General features: G+C 41.5%; 1 protein-coding gene across 4 annotated transcripts in view; it reads right to left on the bottom strand.

The window, feature by feature from the left end:
- Positions 1 to 3710: 3710 nt before the first annotated feature.
- Psd3 (pleckstrin and Sec7 domain containing 3) overlaps positions 3711 to 19595 on the bottom strand; it is a 480958-nt gene continuing 465073 nt past the window's right edge. For all 4 annotated transcript variants that reach the window (XM_076853634.1, XM_076853635.1, XM_076853636.1 and 1 more), the window contains one exon: positions 3711 to 12430. In XM_076853634.1, coding sequence (XP_076709749.1) covers positions 12215 to 12430 — 216 coding nt within the window. In that variant the 3' untranslated portion in view covers positions 3711 to 12214. The remainder of the gene's footprint in view (positions 12431 to 19595) is intronic.

The following is a 19595-nucleotide window of genomic DNA, read 5'->3' as shown; positions in this document are numbered from 1 at the left end:
GAGGTTGGGTTGTCTTTAAGGTATGGGTAGCAATATGTATTGCCAGAGGGAGTCATTTAGTGGGGGGGTCTGCAGCCTGAGGCAGGGGCCTGGGGTGGGCCATAGTGGTCCAAGAGGGAGACCTACCTGTAGAAGGCTGGGTCAAGGGTTTTCATTTTTTTTTTTTTTTTTTTTATATACTGGGGATTGACCCAGGGGTGCTTAACAATGGGGCTGCATCCCAGCCCTTTTTATTCTTTGAGACAGGGTCTTGCTAAATTACTGAGGCTGGCTTTGAACTTGCCATTCTCCTGCCTCAGTCTCCTGAGCTGCTAGGATTACAGAATGCATCACTGTGCCCGGCTTGGGCTTCTTCACCTCTGCCTGCTAACCACTCAGCATCATCGTGCAGGTTACATTCCATTACACAGGGTGAGGTCCTGGTCTCCCTTTATCACCAGGACAGCTAAGAGGCACAAGTGACAACGGGCAGCCCCACATCTAGGTTCCACTCCTCAGTCATAGTTAAACCCTTCTGATTGAGACAAGACTGTTCTTGTTTCCTTCCCAAGTCACAATAATGACAGGAAACACCCAGTTGCTCTTTGAGTAAATGACAGCCCCTGTAGCTAGGTGAGGAACTCTGAGGCACTGGATTTCTAACTTTATAGGCAATGACACCCCTCGGAGGGCTCACCCCTAGCATCTGTGATCCCACAGGTCTGGGGGAGGCAGAGCAGTGCATTTCCAACAAGCTCCCAGGAAATGCTGCTCAGTGCTGCAGGGCCTACCCTTTGGGAGTGAGCTGAAGCAGTATACTTGTCAAGCTCTGATGCATACAAGCACCTGGGGATCTGGTTAAAAGCAGAATCTAGCTGCCTTGCTGGATCTGGGAAGGGGCAGTCTACTTTTCCCACAAGTTCCCTGGAGATGCAGCAGGAGCATACCAAGTCGCCAAGCTCCAAGGAAGTGCTTTTCAACCCTGGCTGTCATAAGAGGAAGCTTTCAAGATCCCCAGCACCCAGTCTTATTCCAGAGCGATTCAATCAGAATTTCTTGGGTGGGACGGAGGCATTTTGATTCTTTAATACACCTATTCCACTGTGGAGTGAAAGGGGTTATTGTTTACTGCCAGAACCTCCTGGGTGACATACATACATTCCTGGTCTCATGAATGGAGTCACTGCTTCTCAAGTCTGAGGCTGATAAGAAAGGTAGTGGTCACAGCTCTGAGTTTCATAGTTAAAACAGAAGCACTGAGGTGTTAAGATGCTGCAGGATCGCGGCTGCAGGCTTTCTTGGGACTCTACAATGGGCATATAATACGGCTTCATCATGGTAGCATGCAAAAAGATTATATAAAAAGAGGACCCATGTGAAGTATTTAGCAGAGTCCTAGGCACATACGTACTAAGAACCTCGAATAATGCCATCTGTCAGCCCTATGACAGTCCCACAACCCATCTGATGTTTTATTTACTCCTCAGTATTCCCACTGGGGATGCCCAGCGCTCACCTGGCCTCCCCTCTCGGCAGACAGCTTGTTAGCCTTGAATTTGGGAAACTTTCCTTTCACTCTCGAGCCTTTAAATAGGTTCCACCTCATCAGTCATAGTTAAACCCCTTCGATTGAGACAAGACCGTTCTTGTTTCCCTCCCAAGTCAGAGTCATGGACACCTTCAGGAGCAGTTTTCCCAGCTCTCGTGGCTCAATCACCCCTGGTTCAGATAGTTCTCACATCCCTCTCATTTCAGTCTATGTATGTTGCCACTCTGGCTGCTGCTTCTGCACACTCTGCTTTGGGACATGCCAAGAAGTCTTGGGCAATGCATCCAGGTTTAGTCTCCTCGGTGTCAGGAGCAGCCCAACTCACCTTCCTTAGAAACCAAACACATTAACACAGTCGGAAAGGCAGCTATGTCACTCTGCTGCTGCCTTTCGCTGAGTTTGCTGTGAATCGGGGGCTTTCTCGCCCACCTGCTGGTATTCTATATAACTCGAGGTTCCCACCTCTACCTTGTATCATTGGATTTTTAAACAGAAATGTGAGATCCAACACCTAATTCCATTTCACATTGTTAATTTGCCCCGTTTTTCTGCCTCATGAGATTTGTTTCGAATCCTGATTCTGTCATTTAGTATAATCATTCTCTCACAGCCTTATGACATACCCATTTTTCATAAATTCGCCTTCTGTCAAGTTATTAATTAAAATGTTGAACAGATGGGGCTAAAGACAGGCTTTGCAGCAGGACACTAGAAATGCTATTCCAGGTTGGTTAAGAATCCTTCAATTAGTTCTGTTCAAGTGCTTACATGCCCACCCATCATATTACCATCAGGATCTTCATTTTGCCCAGACACATTCATTAAAGACCACATCAAAACCCTTGTTAAGGTCCAGATACTGTGTCTCCTGCAATTTCCTAATGTACCAGTCTCACAAAATAGGAAATAAATGGAGTCTGAAATGGTTCTTCCTGGAAACAACTGCTGGCTTCCAATAAGTGCTGCTTTGATTTCTGTTCACTCTAAAAATACACCCAGCATTAGTATCAAGCTTACTGGTCTACAGTGCAGCAAACTCACACTTGGGAGGTCACTGCTAATCAGATCTAAGGCAGCAAGTGAACCTTTCAACTGGGCTGCCCACATGCCAACCCCAAGTGTGAGTTGACCTTCAAAACAGTTAACCTCTGTCAGCTGAACTTCTTTACGATGGTCCCCTTCCCCAAACATTCTAGAAACCTATTCCTTTCTTACAAAACAGCTTAACTTTTGCCAGTACCAGGCATAATTTTTGATCAAAAGTGATGTGGTTTCTAATCCCCTTGCAGTTTAAAGCTGTTGCTTTGTAAGACCTCAGGGTACACTTTTAAGATCATTTGATTCTGTTTTCCTAGATTGCAATCCTAATTGGCCCCAAATAAATGTAATTTTCTTTGTTCTTGACCAGGGAGGTTTTATTCTCAATTGACCCAATTTTTCAATAACATTTGACAGTCTCACAGTGAATCCCCCAGTATTGTTGAATAGAATTAATCTAGAGATGAGACAGTGGAGTTGGTAGTTACTTCCTTATAATATCTTAATTAGCCTTGGGTTTTAGTTTCCTCTTATGAATGTTCATCCTTAAAAATGAACTCTAGTCCCTCTGGTTCTAATATTATTATTAGTTGTGTGACACAGAAAATATGACAAGGAACACAAAGGGGAGGCAACTGGGCAGAGAGGGATTCAATTCTGAGTTCTGCATCCTAAAATGGGATTTAGGTAGAAGTCAAAGGGGTGTTGAAGGCTTTGGCTCCCTCCCACCCCCAACAAACCTTTCATTTCTTTGAGATTTATACATCATAGCAGTTTGGTCTCAGCCAGGCTGCACTCTCATTTATGTTTTAAAGGATGTAACCAGTGACCTTGTTTCTAAAAGCCCAGACCCCCAAACATAAGACATCCTTCTCCAATATTCAGCAGTTTGGGAGGAATTTTTATTTTTCATTTTCCAAGTCAACAGATCTTATTTTTAACATTAGGTTTCATCAGAGAACACAAAGGTACATACTAGCCACAATAAAGCAGTTGATTTGGGGATTAGCATTTGCATTTCAGGACAATAATTGACTCCATGGACCCTTTGCTTTGATGAGAAGTAAATGAGAATGCAAATGAGTCTTGAAATGGTTTCAAAAAGTTCATTTGATCCTCCCCCCTGCTCAATGCCCTCCCCTCCCCCAATTCATGACAAGAGGCCCTGGAGTCCAGCAGTGTCCATCAACATCTTTTTGCAAACATAAATCTTCACAGAAGTCCATAGAGGTGTTGGGTTACCACCACCTCATTTGACTACCATGGCCAATTGTTCACCTTGGGGATCATGGTTTTCTTTTCATGGAGAGGTGCAGGGTGTTCTGATTTTTAATTTTTTTAAGGTTTAATTCTAGTTGCTTAAATAAGCAAATAAAAACATCCCCCAAATGATTGAAATCTGTTGGATTTATTTCTTTCTGAAGTTTATACATTTACATATACCATATACATATTTTAAATCCTTCACTATTTTGCATGATTTCTGTTACATAAAAACCATTTTAAATGCAATAATATTTTGTTGCTGCAAAACAACAAAATACCCCCAACTTATAAAAACAACAGGAACAGTTATATTCTTGAACATTTACACAATAGAGAAATGTACTATATATATCACAGCTTCTATACATGTCAGGTGACCCACTTGTCTACAAGGTTTACTTTAATAACGGTGAAATAGGGTAATATTTATATACAACTATTTTAATAAAAAATAAAGCAATTGTAAAATGTAAACTTAATTTTCAAAATATACTTTAAACACTTTAACAATATCCACATAAGCTACTGTTCCGTTCAAAAGATGACCACCATAAATGCCACGGATTTCTAGATGGCACTTCTGGGATCTGGTGGGTAATATTGCGGAACAGGTTTCCAGTATATGATACGGTACCATTGGCTTACCCCAACCTGCTCATGCTGACAGTCTGGCCACTGAAAAGGAGTAGGCTGCTACTTTGTCACTAATTACTTTCACAATTTGCAGGGGACATATGGCACCAAGACTGCAATGAAACTGAAGTGATTGGTGGAGAAAACTTTGAAGGTAAAGGAATGTTCCACATTGTTAACTCATTTCAGCCATAGTGAAAATAATCCAGTTACTAGGTTGGGAAATTTAAAATCTTATTTTATGCTGAAGGATTCAAACTACTACCCTTCGGTGTGTCCCACAGTAACCAAGGCTGACATTATGGGTTCTCTACTTGTGTTAATTTCTGTTCTAGAAATGGGTTCCCAAAACTTGAGGTAGAAGAGGATGCAGGGAGGCATGGAGGCCTTTACCCGAAGGCTCTCACCTGGACAGAGCAGAATCACTGAGCAAGTTTAGTGTTGCTTGACCCTTTCCACAGAAATGAAAATCAATCTGGGTACAAAGGCAAAAGTATCACCTAACCCTGCTTAGAGCTCAAAGTGTCAGTTTGTTTCTTAAAAAGGCAAAATACCAGGACCTAACTTCAGGCAGAGAATTTTTCTCATTACCGTTTTCATGTGCCACCCTCAGTGACTCAGTCACTCTCCGAGTTGGTATTTTGCCTCAGCAGGGTCAGCTCACAGGAATTCCTAAAGCTTTTGAAACCCAGGATGTGCTTGTTGCTCAGTAGAAGTCCAAGTGGAGTGGAAGGCCAGGGGAGAAGCTCCAGAGAGGGCACATGTCACCCTCTGCAGTACCCTGGGATTCAGGGTTCAGAGCGGTGAGCCTCAGACCTGCAGTGTGGTCCTTCATTGAGCCTTGTGGCTGGGACTCTTCTAGGAGCATCCAAAGACTTTCACAGATTGATGAGGAAATACTAAGTGAAACTCCAAAATTCTCTCCATTAACCAATGTTTTCAGGAATTGAAGTTAAGGTGCTTATTTTTTTATAATACTATGAGAGCTCAGCTCTCCACCCTGCAAAGGGAAATGTGTTTTTGCTAGGTTCCTTTCCATTTCCATCCTCAATGCAGGCTCTCACCAATACAGCGTGGAGATGAGGGCAGACACTCCTCATCTACTGCTCCTAGGCTACATACTCGGTGGCTTCTCCATTTGTGCTTCTTGCTCAATGGAACGATCTGCAGAGCAAGCAGCTTGGCCATGCTGGAAAGTGGTGCATGCCGGCTTTTCACCCAGGCTGCTGAGGAGAGCTGGAGAGCTGCTGCTTGTGACCTACAGGAATGTTGGTGGCCCACCCACCAGGAAGGATGTAACACATGACCCTGTTCTCTGTCAAGATGCAGTGCATCTCAGAGTCAGACACTAGAGCTCCGATTCCTCCCTGGTGCTTGGAGAGCATTTGTGGTGCGGCTTCCTCCCTCTTTGTTCCTTACCTCTCTAAAGCACTCTGGCCTGGTGTGTCTTAAGGTCTTATGTTTTTATCACTTAAAACATTCACTGTGTGTGCTTGTGTCCAAGCAGGTGTACACAGATGAGGTCCCAGATGTATCCACTTTCCCCTTATATACCTAAGGGGACCATAAACGGGTTCTGAATCTCTTAGGAGCAGAAGACTGAACACATGCAATGGCTACCCCACAGAAGGCAGCCACTTCACCCCCTCCACTTCATTTGGTCTAATTATGCTTATTCCTAAAGCTTACAAATAGTATCCTAATAGCATTAAAATTCAATGTGCATATATACTCTCTATAGAGTGGATATTACCCATGTCAAATAGTTACTTGGATATGTAACCTCCATGGCTTTGCATTAAAATCCAAACATTTCAAATGACTAAGGCCCAAAATAAAACTTTTTATTTATACTACTCCTTTTCTATATGATTTCTGAATCAAATGGCTGTTTGTTGGGGTTTTTTTTGTTTTTTTTTTTTTTTTGCAAATCACAAATAATTCTTACAAGGAAATTCTCTTGCAGAACTAAGACCCTGCCGATCAATTGGAGAGCCAGTCCACTGCACGTCAAGAACAAATTAGGAAATATATTTGCAAAAATAGTTTGAGACTGTAGAGTTAATAATAATAAAAAACTCAAGTGTACCTACCAATACACTACTGCAGCCTGGAGCTGGAGATTTGTCTCCCTCCCCACAATTCCAATTCTCTGCATCAGATACAAAGACATGAGGCAGTGTGTTCAAACAAAAGACACTGCACTCAGCCACTCACTCAGACACACTCAGTCGCTGCTTTAAATACACCAAACATGCTGGTTAATAAAATTTTAGTCTCTAGTTATCTATTTACACTCTATAATATAAGCAATAAGGTCAAACAACTAAGGCCAGTGGCTCTTCTTTGGGGAGAGGCAGGAAAAAGAGACCTAAGTATAAAAATATTAAATAAAGTTTTAACCTGGTCCTAAAGTCCTTTCACCTGTGACACTAGCTGCTGATTTGTGCACCTATGAACCTGGAACACAGTACCCAATCTTGGGATGCCCTGATATACTTCAGCGTTTGTGATATTTCTTTAAAGAGGGTAAGGATGCGGCACCAGGAGAGTGGTATCATCTATTCTAAAATATACACAGGTACATAAATGGTATAGTGGGTACTTGCTTAATTTTGAAAACTATATATTTTTTCTGGACTAATTACAACAATAAAGAAAGTGCGCTCTAAAAGCATCACATTTTGTAATAAGCCCAAAATCGTCAGTTCAACATTACGGTTAAGTGCTCTTACTGCTAAAGTCACGAAGACTGTACAGGCTGCCTTCCTCCCCTTTTCTTTCTATATTTCCCAAATTACGATGAGTGACCCCCTCAGTATTGCACACTGTACACGTCAATAGACTCATAAATTAGTTCAAAGTCATTTTTGCCCCGGTTATTCAAAGCTCAAAGATGGAATTTTCTATAGTCTCATTAAAATTTTAATCAAAATATTATTTAAATTTAAGTTTAATAAAACAATACCACTATATGTACTCTCAACAACTGTACCATATAATCAATCCTATGAGGTTTTTACTTGCTTTTCTTATTACACTGGTTATTAAGGACAAAAATAATTTTGATGTACATTTACCACACATTGATATACAATCTATACAGATTCACGTACATACATACAACTATAAATATCCACAAATACAACGTTGGCAGGTGACAGAAAGCATTTTCTTTGACATCTGACATACTGTCTACACAAATATTTTCCACAAGCCTGTAGTACAACAGATACACGCATAAATTGCAAAGGATGAGCCAGAGAGACCTAAGGAAAACTACTTGTATGTACAATTAACTTGCAATGTTTCCTTGCTGTTGCATTCAAGTCAAAAAACTGTCATGCAGATTCAAGTATTTACTGCCGTTCTCCATGAGGACATTTTCTGTACATGCAATGGGCCAATTAGTGTCCTAAGCAGAAGGCTGCCCCTGCTCGGGTCTGGGATACTATACGTACAAATGGAGAATGCCTATGGACTTCAATCCTTCTTTTAAGGGTGAGAAATCGAAAAGGAGTCCTGAGGGGACAAACAGTGACAAAGCACCTCTCTATCACTATCAATAATCTATCATGGGATAATTTTGTGGTGATCTCAAAAGTCCTCCAGATGACCTGATGGCATAAGATGTCAGAAGAGGTGGAGAGAGATCTGCTGACCTGGGGGCAGACCAGCAGCCTGGCCTGGGTGAAAAAGCTAGAAAGTTTTGGAGTTGGGTAGGCCCTGGGGCTCATGTGCCTCTGACTGATCTGTTTCTGAGTTAACTTAGATGCTCTGAAATGAAAACAGACACTACAGAAATCCAAACCTGAGCACTATCATTCATAAATTAGGCTCATCTTTTGACAAGTGAAAGGAGGCCACTTTGGTTCACTGTTTTTCAGGGCTAGTTTTACACTTGGAAAAATAATTCTATCATTTGAAAACTAAAGGGATTGTTCTCTGCTAAAGGTAAGGAAGGAGACTAGCTGGAGACCTGCTAAAAACGAGTCCACCACATCCAAACTGTGGTGATTTAGGCCTAACAAAGCAAAGGAACTTACTGAACTGAGGCCAAAATAAGCTTAACTGATAACTAAGGAAAAATGCCAAAGAATTCAAACTCCAAGGGCAAGTAACTAAACTAAACCCAAGGCAGCCTTGACAGGAAGGCAGGAGAGAAATTGATGTCTATAAGGTCAATTTCCTTCCACTTGCCAAGGTTTAGGTAAAAAGAGAAGAGGTGCCGGGCAGGCCAGGCCAGGCTCTGTCTTATCCCAGGATAAAGGCAGGAGCAGGCACAGAACAGTCCCAGACTCTGTGTAATTTGGTGCTCAGGCATCCCCAGGGCCTCTTTCCTTGATGATCATGTAAATTCTCCCCCAATTTCACAAAGTTGTGTGGTTTGGCCACAGGGTAGAATACAAATCTGAAAACCAACCAGATTTTCCTCTTCCAGAATTAGTTCTCTAATGGCTCCTCTATCTAGGAAATGGTCCTCACCTTCCGGATTAGGGTAACCACAAAAGCACAGAGGTTCTGACAAGTAGCATAAGATTGCCACATGAGAAAATGTCTTCTCTTTACCTAAGAGCAGTCAAAAAAGGTTCAAATAATCCAGGAATTATTTTTATCAGGACTTCCCCTCCCAACACATGTTGCTTTTACTAAGATTAATTAAAATGCACAAAAGTATTGTGTAATTAGACATTATTAGAATAAGGTCAATGATGTTTGTAAAAAGAACACTACAGAAATGCCTATGGTCTGGCAATAAAATAAGGACTCTGCGTGCCAGTAACTAATTTTGATTGATAACAACTCTCTGACACCTCCCTGTAAGAGCCAGCATGTGAGGTGGGGGCAAACCCTCAACCCCACAGATTTTATACATGGGCCACTTTCATGGTCAGCTTTGCACCAAGACTATCACAATAGTATTCTGATACCTTATCAAAATTTTCTACACTAGGAATTAATATAAAATGTATTTATGTGATGAGGAATAATGATTTCCCACATGGAGAGAAACCCCAAGGGTGCTGGGCACTGAGGTAGGGGCGAGCAGGAGGTATGGGGAGGGTGGGGGTGGGGGCTGGGGAAGTACCTTTAAAAGAAGAGGAGAAGAGCTCCCCTGTACTGTGAATTGGGCAACAGGCTCGGAGTCACTGTGAACGGAAACATCTTCCATTTCTTCAAACCACAGGAAAGAAATTATCACAAAAGAAACTGTGGTTGGCTACAGACTGACTCTCAGAATCCAGTCAAGTCAGGGGCCATTTCCAGCCATGGGACAAACTCTCAGTCTTGCTACAGAGACTGAAAACACAGCTCCTTCCAGAGGCTTCAGGGAAGAGGCACGCTAGGCATGAAGACGGTCAACAGCACCACACTGGGATCCTGGCTCACAAAAGAGCCTCTACATTGTTTTTAAAGATAAACTATGCAAACGTGGCATTCTGCAGCCTCAAAAGTGCCCTTGTCATGGGGTTACCTACTAGCGTATCTGGAGTCCCTGGAGCTAACTTCAGTGAGTCTCGTAACAGAAAATGCTGTGGTGGTGCTAATGCTAACCAAGTATAACCAATACTGCAGCCAGGTACCATTCAATGTACATTATAAACTCTAAGTGAAACACACAAACATCCTATATACATAGACACACACGGTGGGCAGACCCATTCAAGCCAGTCAGGGACGCTAATTTCTCTTCAGTTACTGAAGTTCATAGATGACAGGATCTAGGTACCTCTCTCTCCTCATCTAGTACAAATATTGAGGCAGAAAACAAACACTGATATTTCAGATTCTAGCAGGAAAGACAACTTGCTTGTGGAAATCTTGGATTCAGAAGCTACAAAAATGATTCTGGTACATGGATCACACTGGTAACTACCGTGTTTGCTTCACGGTTCTGAAACATAAATGTAGCCACGGCTTTTTACCTAAACCAGGTTAGAGTCAGTTTTTCAAAGGTGTGGCAAAATACCACAAAAGCAAGCAACTGCCACCTCAGAGAGGGTTGCTCCTCTCTGGACACCAGCAATTATGCACATGTACACAGGTGAAGGAAGTAAACATTAATAAATAATCCTGTAACTAAATGTGAGTACATCGTAACAATATATCACTAGAAACTACCGTGATGTCTTAGCAGGTTTTCTCTAGTCCACTGGAACTGTGCTATTCATGCAGAGCAGCAGATGCTTTGGTCCCAGTACCTACAATAATAAACTAAGGAAAAGTAGAGAAGATTCCTATGGCAGGGAAAAAGAACATGGAAAGTGATACTGTCGGTTTTGAAGCTGGATGGTTTGGGAAGATGACAGCTTCAGGGGACAGTTTCGAGGTGTGGAAATCTAAAAGTTCTTTAAGTCACTGGGGACTCAACATTCACTTCCTTCTGTTCCTTTACAAGAGAATATTCTGTTTATCTCCCAGAATTTCAAAGGGACTGTCCCTGGAACGAGCTCATGACTGTAAGGTGAACAGAACTATTTTGAGTATACAGAAAGAAATGACTTAAAATAGGTTAAAAAAATTTAGGAGCAAGTTTAACAGTGACAGAATAAAATGGCTGTCCAGAGACTGGCATAAGAACAAACTAAGAAACTCTGCATATGCAATCAGAAGATTCCCCCATTTTCTAACCACAATTCATCCACACTATCGCTTTCAGATTTAGCTTAGGGAATCTATATCCACTGCTGAACAGCTGCAGCTGCTTTTTGCTCCATTATTTTGTCTTGACTAAGGAAAGAGCAAAAGGGGTTCCATTTTCAACATTATTCTGTTATGAAGAAAAACCCCAACGTTCTCACAATCAGGAGATGACATCATGCCTATATATATATATATGTAGAGCAAAAAAGAATATATTCCTGGATGGAAAGGTATCAACGATAGAGATGATTCTGGATTCCTAGTCTAGACCCTACGGGAGTGAGGTAACAATTTCCTGCAGACCAAACACTGTCTATTGCTGCAGCTCCCAAGAGCCAACAATTGCCACTATCATTTAGAAAACAAAATTTGCTTAGTATCAATGTGTCCTCAGCCTTCAGTGGCAAGACGGCTCTCTTCCTCTTTGCCTTGCTTGACTGGAAGGGAATCCACACTTCAAGCAAGCTAATGTGTGTCCCTAGATTCTCCAGTCCTGTGACCTTTCGTGCTCTCTTCCCCTGCTTCTAGCAGGGTCAGAACTCAGCAAGAAGTGCTGGGATGCACACAGAGCTGCATCCCACAGAAACATCTCGATCCCCAGCATCGTAATTCTCACTTGAGCATCTGTGAGGACTCAACTTCACCTCCGTGACTGGGCAAGATTTCACATATAAAGGCTTATATTAACTCTGGCTAGAATTTACTAAACTACAAAGTTTGTCCAGTTAAGTGTTACACAATGGATTAAATTTTTAACCTTAAAAAAAATATAACAGTGGATTTGAGAATACATAAAACAACTGAGCAGAGTGCAAACGAGAAAAACCAAAGGAGAAGGGCTGCGTAATTCATTCTGGAATCACGATCTTCTCCCCCTCACAAAAAAAGGTGCATTAGTTTTCAAATTGCAAAAATCATTAAAGCAAAGAAATCAAGAGCGAAGACAACCTGTACAGAAACTAACAAAAATATACAATATAAAAAGTTACTAATGCACCATTTAGTCACATACTTTTTTTTTTAATATATTCACGGATTACCAGAAATATCTTGAAAAACCCTATTTTGCTCCATGACCAGCACTTCCTGGCAGCAGAGTGGATCCTAAGTAACTTTTTGCTTAATGCTTGGTGTTTCAGGTCGGTGGTCCTTCCTCTCTGACACATTACGCTTGACCTTGGCGGTGATTGGGGATGACTCTGGGTTCAATGAAGGACTCGAGTGAGACTTCTTCAGTCCCGCAGCCTCGTTTTCATCATGACTCAGGAGCTCCTTGCCGCCTTCTTTCAGAATGCCGACGTAAATTTCATAACGGGTTTTCTAAAGGGAAAGTTGGAGAAGAAGGGTAGTCAGTACACGCTCACCAATGCACGTGTGGCACACCTCGCGTGTGGACCACCCAGAGAACTGAACAACTGCCCTGAACGACTGCCAGGAGCTCGACTTCATTTCTGACATGACACAATTCATGCAGCAACAGCCACGGGACTGATTCATTGATTCAGATAGAAATTATGTCAGAATTTTAGCTATCATTTGTTCTGCATATTCTGATGGAATGCCGGCCTGGGTTACTGGCTACTTGATGGAGGAATTGTGCATGCTGAGCATTCAGGCACCAGAGGATCTCAGCCCTGAGGGGCTGTAACCTTTGGTTTTGAGTCACTGGAGCCTCCTCCACATGACCTAGGCCTTGTATGAACCTGGCTGGGATATAGCTGTTACTCTTTCCTACTCCAACTTGGCCAAGACTCATCTAGAGGGAAGGATCCTTCTATGATGAATCTACTCCAGGCTCCTCAGAGGACCACAACTCTTTCCAGAAGCTGCTCTGGATTTCCCTCCATTCCTTTTCTTTTTTTGCTGGAATTATCCGCACCTCATTCTCAGGCTATTGTGAATAGCAGCTACCAGTATAAACATGAAGTCTACACTACTTCAAATTATTTTCAGATGCTTTTCTCATCCAACAAATTCTCCTTCATCAACTATTTATTGAATACTAGCGTGGTTCAAACAATCCCTTGCTCCCTTATTTCCTTGGGTCTCATTACCTTTTTCTAATCATTGAGAACACTGCAGAGACTTCTTTCCTCTCCTCTAGCCCTGCCACTGTTTTTGATGCTGTTTCTATGGAAGTCATTATTTAGATCTTGTGTGTGTGCGTGGCCCCCCCCCATATATATTGTGATTTATAGAAATGCTCTCAGATTCTTGATTTGATATATTTTAGTCAAAATAAGTCTTTCACTATGCTGCCTCCACACACGAAGAATTTACAAAGACTTAAAGTATTTTATTTCTAAACAAAAGAACATGTCAGTTACAAATCATCCAAACAAAGGCAGGCAAATTCTGTTAAGACTATACATCTTTCAGGGACATTTCTAGTTAGATTACAGTCTTGCATATGTCACTTTTAATAACTGCACAAAGTGCTACCTCTCCAAGTTTCTTGGCTCCAAAGTGGGAAAGCTGCTAATCCTTATATTTGCTCTGGGCTTGGTGGGTCTCCAAGCAGGGTGCTGAGCTTTGACTGATGATTTGGTGACTTTTACATTTTGGCTCCCATACTGACTTTCAGTTACTCAAACATATCACATATAATTGGTAGCATTATTATCCCTCTTTTACAGGGAAGAAAACAAAGGCAGATAAGCTTGAAGCCATACTAAGCAAGAAATGCAAGTTTGATTTGAACCCAGGCAATCTGAATTCAGAACAGAATGTAGCTTGCCAGGATGGTAAGCTACATTCCCTCTCTGGATATGAAGATACAGACACAGGAATGAATGTATGTTTCATAGTGACCTCTGTCCGGCACACTTCAGTGGCCAATCAAAAGCCCTTCTCAACCCCCTCTTCTCCTGTGTCTCTCCCATCACAAAGGCTGATACAATCCATGACAGCTTCTTTCCCAGCCCTGTTTGCACCTAGGATGGGCCAGGTGACATCTAGCCAAGGAGATGGATGACAACTGCTAGGGATTTCTAGGAGAGGAATTGACAGGCTTTAGAGGAGAGGACATTGGTACTAGCCCTTCCTCTCATTCTTGCCAGTGGCCAGCTGACACCCTGTGATGTGGGACAGTAGGTATAAAGACAAAAGACAAAAGCACAGTATGCTAGGCTTGAGGAAGTGACAAAAAGACAGAAATGCCTATGCTCCTGATGACACAATGAGCTTGATTCAACCCCATGACCCCCTACTTCCTCTGGATTCTTAATTAAAATATTAAAATTCATCATTTAGCCAATGTTAAGCATTTTTATTTGTAATAATTTTAATAACTGATATATGATCCAATTTTTGATATAGAAGTTAACAAAATAAAGAATAACATTATAAACATTATCTTAGAAAGCCATGTGAGGGCATTTACTAAAAAAAGAAGGTTATCAGTATCACACATCAGTCTATGCATTGTGAAATCAGGAGATTGAACTAGATGATATCCAAAGGACATAAAGGTTCTAAAATCCTATTCATTCTCAGAATTTATTACTTAATCTTTCTCCAAAATGCCTGAGTGGCAAGATTAAATAAGAACAAGATTTAGTAAAATGATCTAGAGGTAGTTTAAAAATAGATTAAGGAAGCCAGGATCAGGGCTATTATTTCATGGAGCTGAAGCATTTAAATGATAAAGAGTAAGAAGGGCAGTTGATCAAGATGGTGTGAATGGGGACAAAAGAAGAGAAGGTGATAGGGCCAGTTTTCTATTCATTTTGGAAGAGACTGATACTAGAGAAAATTTACTTGAAAAATACATGAAGGAAAGGCATCTGATCCACACTTTACACAATTCCACCTGTGAAGCTATTGTGTCAAATAGATCCCATCAGTTTGTCAATCAAGGAATGAAAGGTATAGCCCGGGGGCATGGCAGCGCATGAGCCATCAGATCAGAAGACAAGACAAAACAGAGGAAAGGGTGAGGGGGCTAGAAAACAAGGGCTGCTCTCCTGTTATTAAGAGAAATGAAGAAAAAGAAGCCTATGTGAGTTTATGAATTTTCAAATGGCTGTGCTCCATTTCTGATTAAAACAGCTTCCAGGTCAGCAGCCACAACCCCAGTAACACGGCTCTGTTTTTTACCTCTCAGAGTTTTCACTTATACCAACCAAATGGGCTTCTTCAAACCTTTTAGGAAAACATTACTTTAGCCTCATAACAATTCAGCAGCCATTAGCCTCAGCCATGTCTTTCAGGATTACAGACTCATTGAATATGTGAACTCTTCCGTAGAGGCTTTGGAAAGCCTCTGAGTAAATTAAAACAACTCTGCGTGAGGCCAAGAGAAGCACCAGGAATGAATGCAACTTTAAAGCCCTTTCTCTGTTGATTCCCACTGTAATTTCCCACTGTCTTTCTGGAGTGTAGAGGGTTAGCACTTCTCATAACGACAATCCCATCTTTGGGAAGGTGGTCTTCTTCCTTCCTTTCAGAGAAGCCATGATTCTCATCCTTTTTTTCCTAAGACCAATAGTAAAATTTAAGTTTTAAGTTACAGCTGCTGTGTAAGGAAAAATAAATTGGGAAGTATATTTGTTAGAGTCTGTAAACAAGTCTGGATGGCGCCTGGCAAAATGCCAGAGGGAGTGGCTTGTGAAGTAACGCCAGCGAGCCATTAAGTGTGGAGATTCCTTATTGGTTGACTGCTGTATCTATTTTATGCTAACTAAGATAAGCTGTGTGGAATGTATAAATACCGCTCCTGTCCTACAATAAACGGCTCCCACTCCTGCTGTATCGACGTACAAAGTTGTTTGTCACCCCCCCCGGCTATTTTGCTGCAGCCGGACTGCGGCATATATTTGTAAATCATTTAAAAATTATTTTTTACTGACACAGCAATTGTACATATCCAGGAGGTACTGTGTGCAATGTGCACAAGGCGTGTAATGATCAGATCAGAATAATGGGGATAACTCAGCGCAGACTTCATCATGTCTTAGTGCTGGGAACATTCAAAATTCTTACTCTTCAAACATTCCATTGGTCTCATTGCCACAGTTACACTATCTACTGTGTTACAGAACATGAGGAGTTACTCCTCCAGTCCAGCTCCACCCCTGTATTGTTAGAATTCCCCTATCTCCATCGCCCACCTTCCCAGGCCTGGTAACCACTGTTCTATTCTCTACTTTCTTGAGATCAATTTTTCAGTGTCCACGTAAGTGAGAACAGGCAGTATTTTCCCTTCTATGCCTGACTTATTTGACTTATTTCACTTAATATAATGCCCTCTAGTTTTATCCATGTTGCTGCAAATGACAGAAATTCATCCTTTTTTATGGTTCCATAAGATTCCACTGTACACACACACACACATACACTCTATATTTTATTCATCAATTTATAGACACCTTTGTTGATTCCCTATCTGGATGAATGTGACTGGTGTTATGATAAATATACAAGTGATTTAAATTCCTTTGGATATACACCCAGTAGTGTATGGGTGTATACATGGTAGCTCTAATTCTATGTTTTCTGAGGAATTTTGCCACTTTGCCCCAACAACTGTTGGAATTTACATTCCCACTAACAGTATATGAGAGCTCCCTTTTCTCTGCATCCTGGCCAGCATTGTCATCTTTTGTCTTCTTATCTAACTGGAGTCAGGTTATCTCATTATTTCTTTGATTTGTATTTCCCTGACGATCAGTGAAGCTGATTGTCTTTTCATATACTTGTTGGTCATCTGAAAGGTCTGTTCAGGTCATTTGCCCATTTTCCCCGTTCTCCTTCCCACACCCTCACCCCCATCTCCAAATCCTTCCCTATTGCCCATTTTCTAGTTGGATTTTTTTTTTTTTTTGCTGTCTAGTTGAGTTTCTTACATATTCTGGATGTTAATCCCTTGTCAGATGAATGGTTTGCAAATATCTTCTCTCATTCTGAAGGCTGTTTGTTCACTCTGTAGATTGTTTCCTGGGCTGCGCAGAAGCTCGTCAGTGTGATATAATCCCATTTGCCAATTTTTGCTTTTGTTGCCTGTATTAATGGGGTCATGTCCAAAAAATCTTTGCCCAAAACAATGTTTTAAGGCCTCTCTCTCCCACTCTGTGTGTGTGTGTGTATGTGTGTGTGTATGTGTGTGTGTATGTATGTGTGTGCGTGTATGTGGACCTTTTTAAAGGTCTGATGTATCAGAGCCTAAAAAACTTGATGATCGATGTTCAAATGGTCAACTTTGACCAAAGAAGCTTATGGATGTTAAGGCAGATGCTGTTGTTTCCCCATGCTAAAGAAATTATGATTTACTTTCTTTTTAAAATGTAGGTTGTCACTGTGGTCTGTGGTGTGGGAGGAAACATGGTTTAAACCGGATGTGGTGGTGACCCTTGCCAGCTCTGCCAGGCTCCCCTGCAGCCACAGGGCTCAGCTGTGGCCACTGACAAGGGTGCTTCTGTGAAAGTAGCTACTGCTATCATGGTAAAGGGAGTAGACAAAATGCCTGGAGTTTTGTTAGCTGTTTTGAGACCAAGAAATGATAAGCACCAAAACTGAAAAGCCAATGTGCCTGAGAAAGATTAAAAATTTATAAAGACTCTACATCCTCCCTCAATGGCAATGATAAGGAGCCAGTTACCAACACTTGGTTTTTCTTAAGTGAGAAGAATCTTTACACTGTTTAAATACTTGGTCAAATTTTCCATTGTTTGCATCCAAAAACATTCTTTTTAAAAAATCTGGAGTGATTTAAAAAAATATTTTTATTTATTTTATGTGGTGCACCTGAGGATTGAACCCAGTGCTTCACATGTGCTAGGCAAGCACTCTGCCACCAAGCTACAGTCCCAGACCCTAAGGCATTCGTAACTAATATAAAGGTCAACACCTTGCTCGGTCTCAATAGTAAGTCCCAAGTGAGTTGCACATGCAACTCCTGTCTTGATTTTATTTAGAAAAAAATCAGCTGGTTAACCAGCTTTAGTGTGGTGCAGCTCTGTTAGGATTTTCTCTGAATGTTCAACAAGTTATTTATGGACATTACTTCATTATGAGCCACACTGTGGTTACATAATGAATATTAAATCAATGAGGACTTTATTATCCCCATTGATAATTTTGTATCATTTGCTTCCATGGCTGGAGTACAAGTCTCTCAGTCCTTCCCTAGGAGCATTCTACATGATATTTCTAAGAGATTCTTTGAGCTAAACAAAAATCAGAGCTCCATAGCAGTTTAAGGTTAATGATTGGAATTCTAGACTATAAGAAGCAAACTAGAGATCATTTTTAAATCATGAAGAAGGAAATGTGGTTATTTTAGAAACTTCTGTGCTTTCTCTAACATGCATTATTGTTTGAGCGAGTCCTACTCTGTCCTGTCATTCCTCATCACCTGCACCACTCCTGCCTGCACCGAGCACCGTCATGCTATGCCTGGATTATTGCAACAGCTGCCTGAATCCTCTGCTCCCTTTTGGCCCTCCTTGCACAGTCTTCTCAAGAGACAGGAATCTCTTAAATTGTAAGACAGTGTGTGCCATCTCTGCTCAAGGTACTCTAATAGCTTCTCATCTTGAAAATCTTCTCAACCTCAAATTCTTAAAATGGTGCAGAAAATCTCATTTCTGCCAAGTGCCCCCCCCTCCCCAGTGCCCCACGTTTCTGGCCTGATCTCTTAGTGCTCTCTCTGGACTCGCTCTTTGCCAGTGGTTCTGCCTCCTGGCTGTCCTTGAGTGTGGGGACACACTCCTCCTGCGGAACTCTGGTACTTGCTTTCTCTCTGCCCAAAGTTCAAAGCTAGCCTCCATAAAGTCCACAGGTCTCAGCCCTCCTGTCCTTTACCCCCTCATCCGAAGTCACCTCTACACCAAAGCCTTCCAAATCTAAAATCCCAGCACCTACGCTTAGCCTTTTGCCATTTTATTTTCTCCTTAGCACTTCTTCCCATTTAACAGTCTTATATTTTAATTTAAAAACCAGCGAACCAACCAACCTTGTTTGTTCCCCTTTGCCCCCACACACTAGATGCAGTCACATGAAGGTAAGGCCTTTGCTCCTGTTTGCTAAAAGCACACACTGAATAAACACTTGTTGGACATGATTGGGAAGAAGGAAGAGATAGGACAAAATAAAATTTCCCTTATCTAGTAGACAATGTATTTTGAATATGTTCTACATGTCTAGAATATGACAAATTTTAGAAATAAAAGCATGACATGGATGTAGATGCTGATGGTAGCTAGCTGATGAGTTTTTGATTCAAGAACTTCTTGGGATGCACCATTATTTTTTAATGCTCCTCTAGTTCCACGTTTTCCACAAAGACACAAAGGACTGACCATTTCAGCTGTGAGGCTCGAGGGTCAGCACACAGAGATGGCGTGCCCCCTTCCCCTTATCCATTTGACTCTGGTTGTCAAGATGCCGAGCAAGACCAAAGCTGCACAGTGTGCACCAGACTGCCAGATAGAAGCATTGTGTCTACCACACTTCTGAGGTTCATAAGTTGGATCTGTTTTCTGAG

This window comes from Callospermophilus lateralis, chromosome 4, assembly GCF_048772815.1.
Source record: "Callospermophilus lateralis isolate mCalLat2 chromosome 4, mCalLat2.hap1, whole genome shotgun sequence".
Taxonomy (NCBI): Eukaryota; Metazoa; Chordata; class Mammalia; order Rodentia; family Sciuridae; genus Callospermophilus; species Callospermophilus lateralis.
Note: the sequence above shows the minus strand (reverse complement) of the source record. Positions and strands in the feature narration are given on the sequence as shown.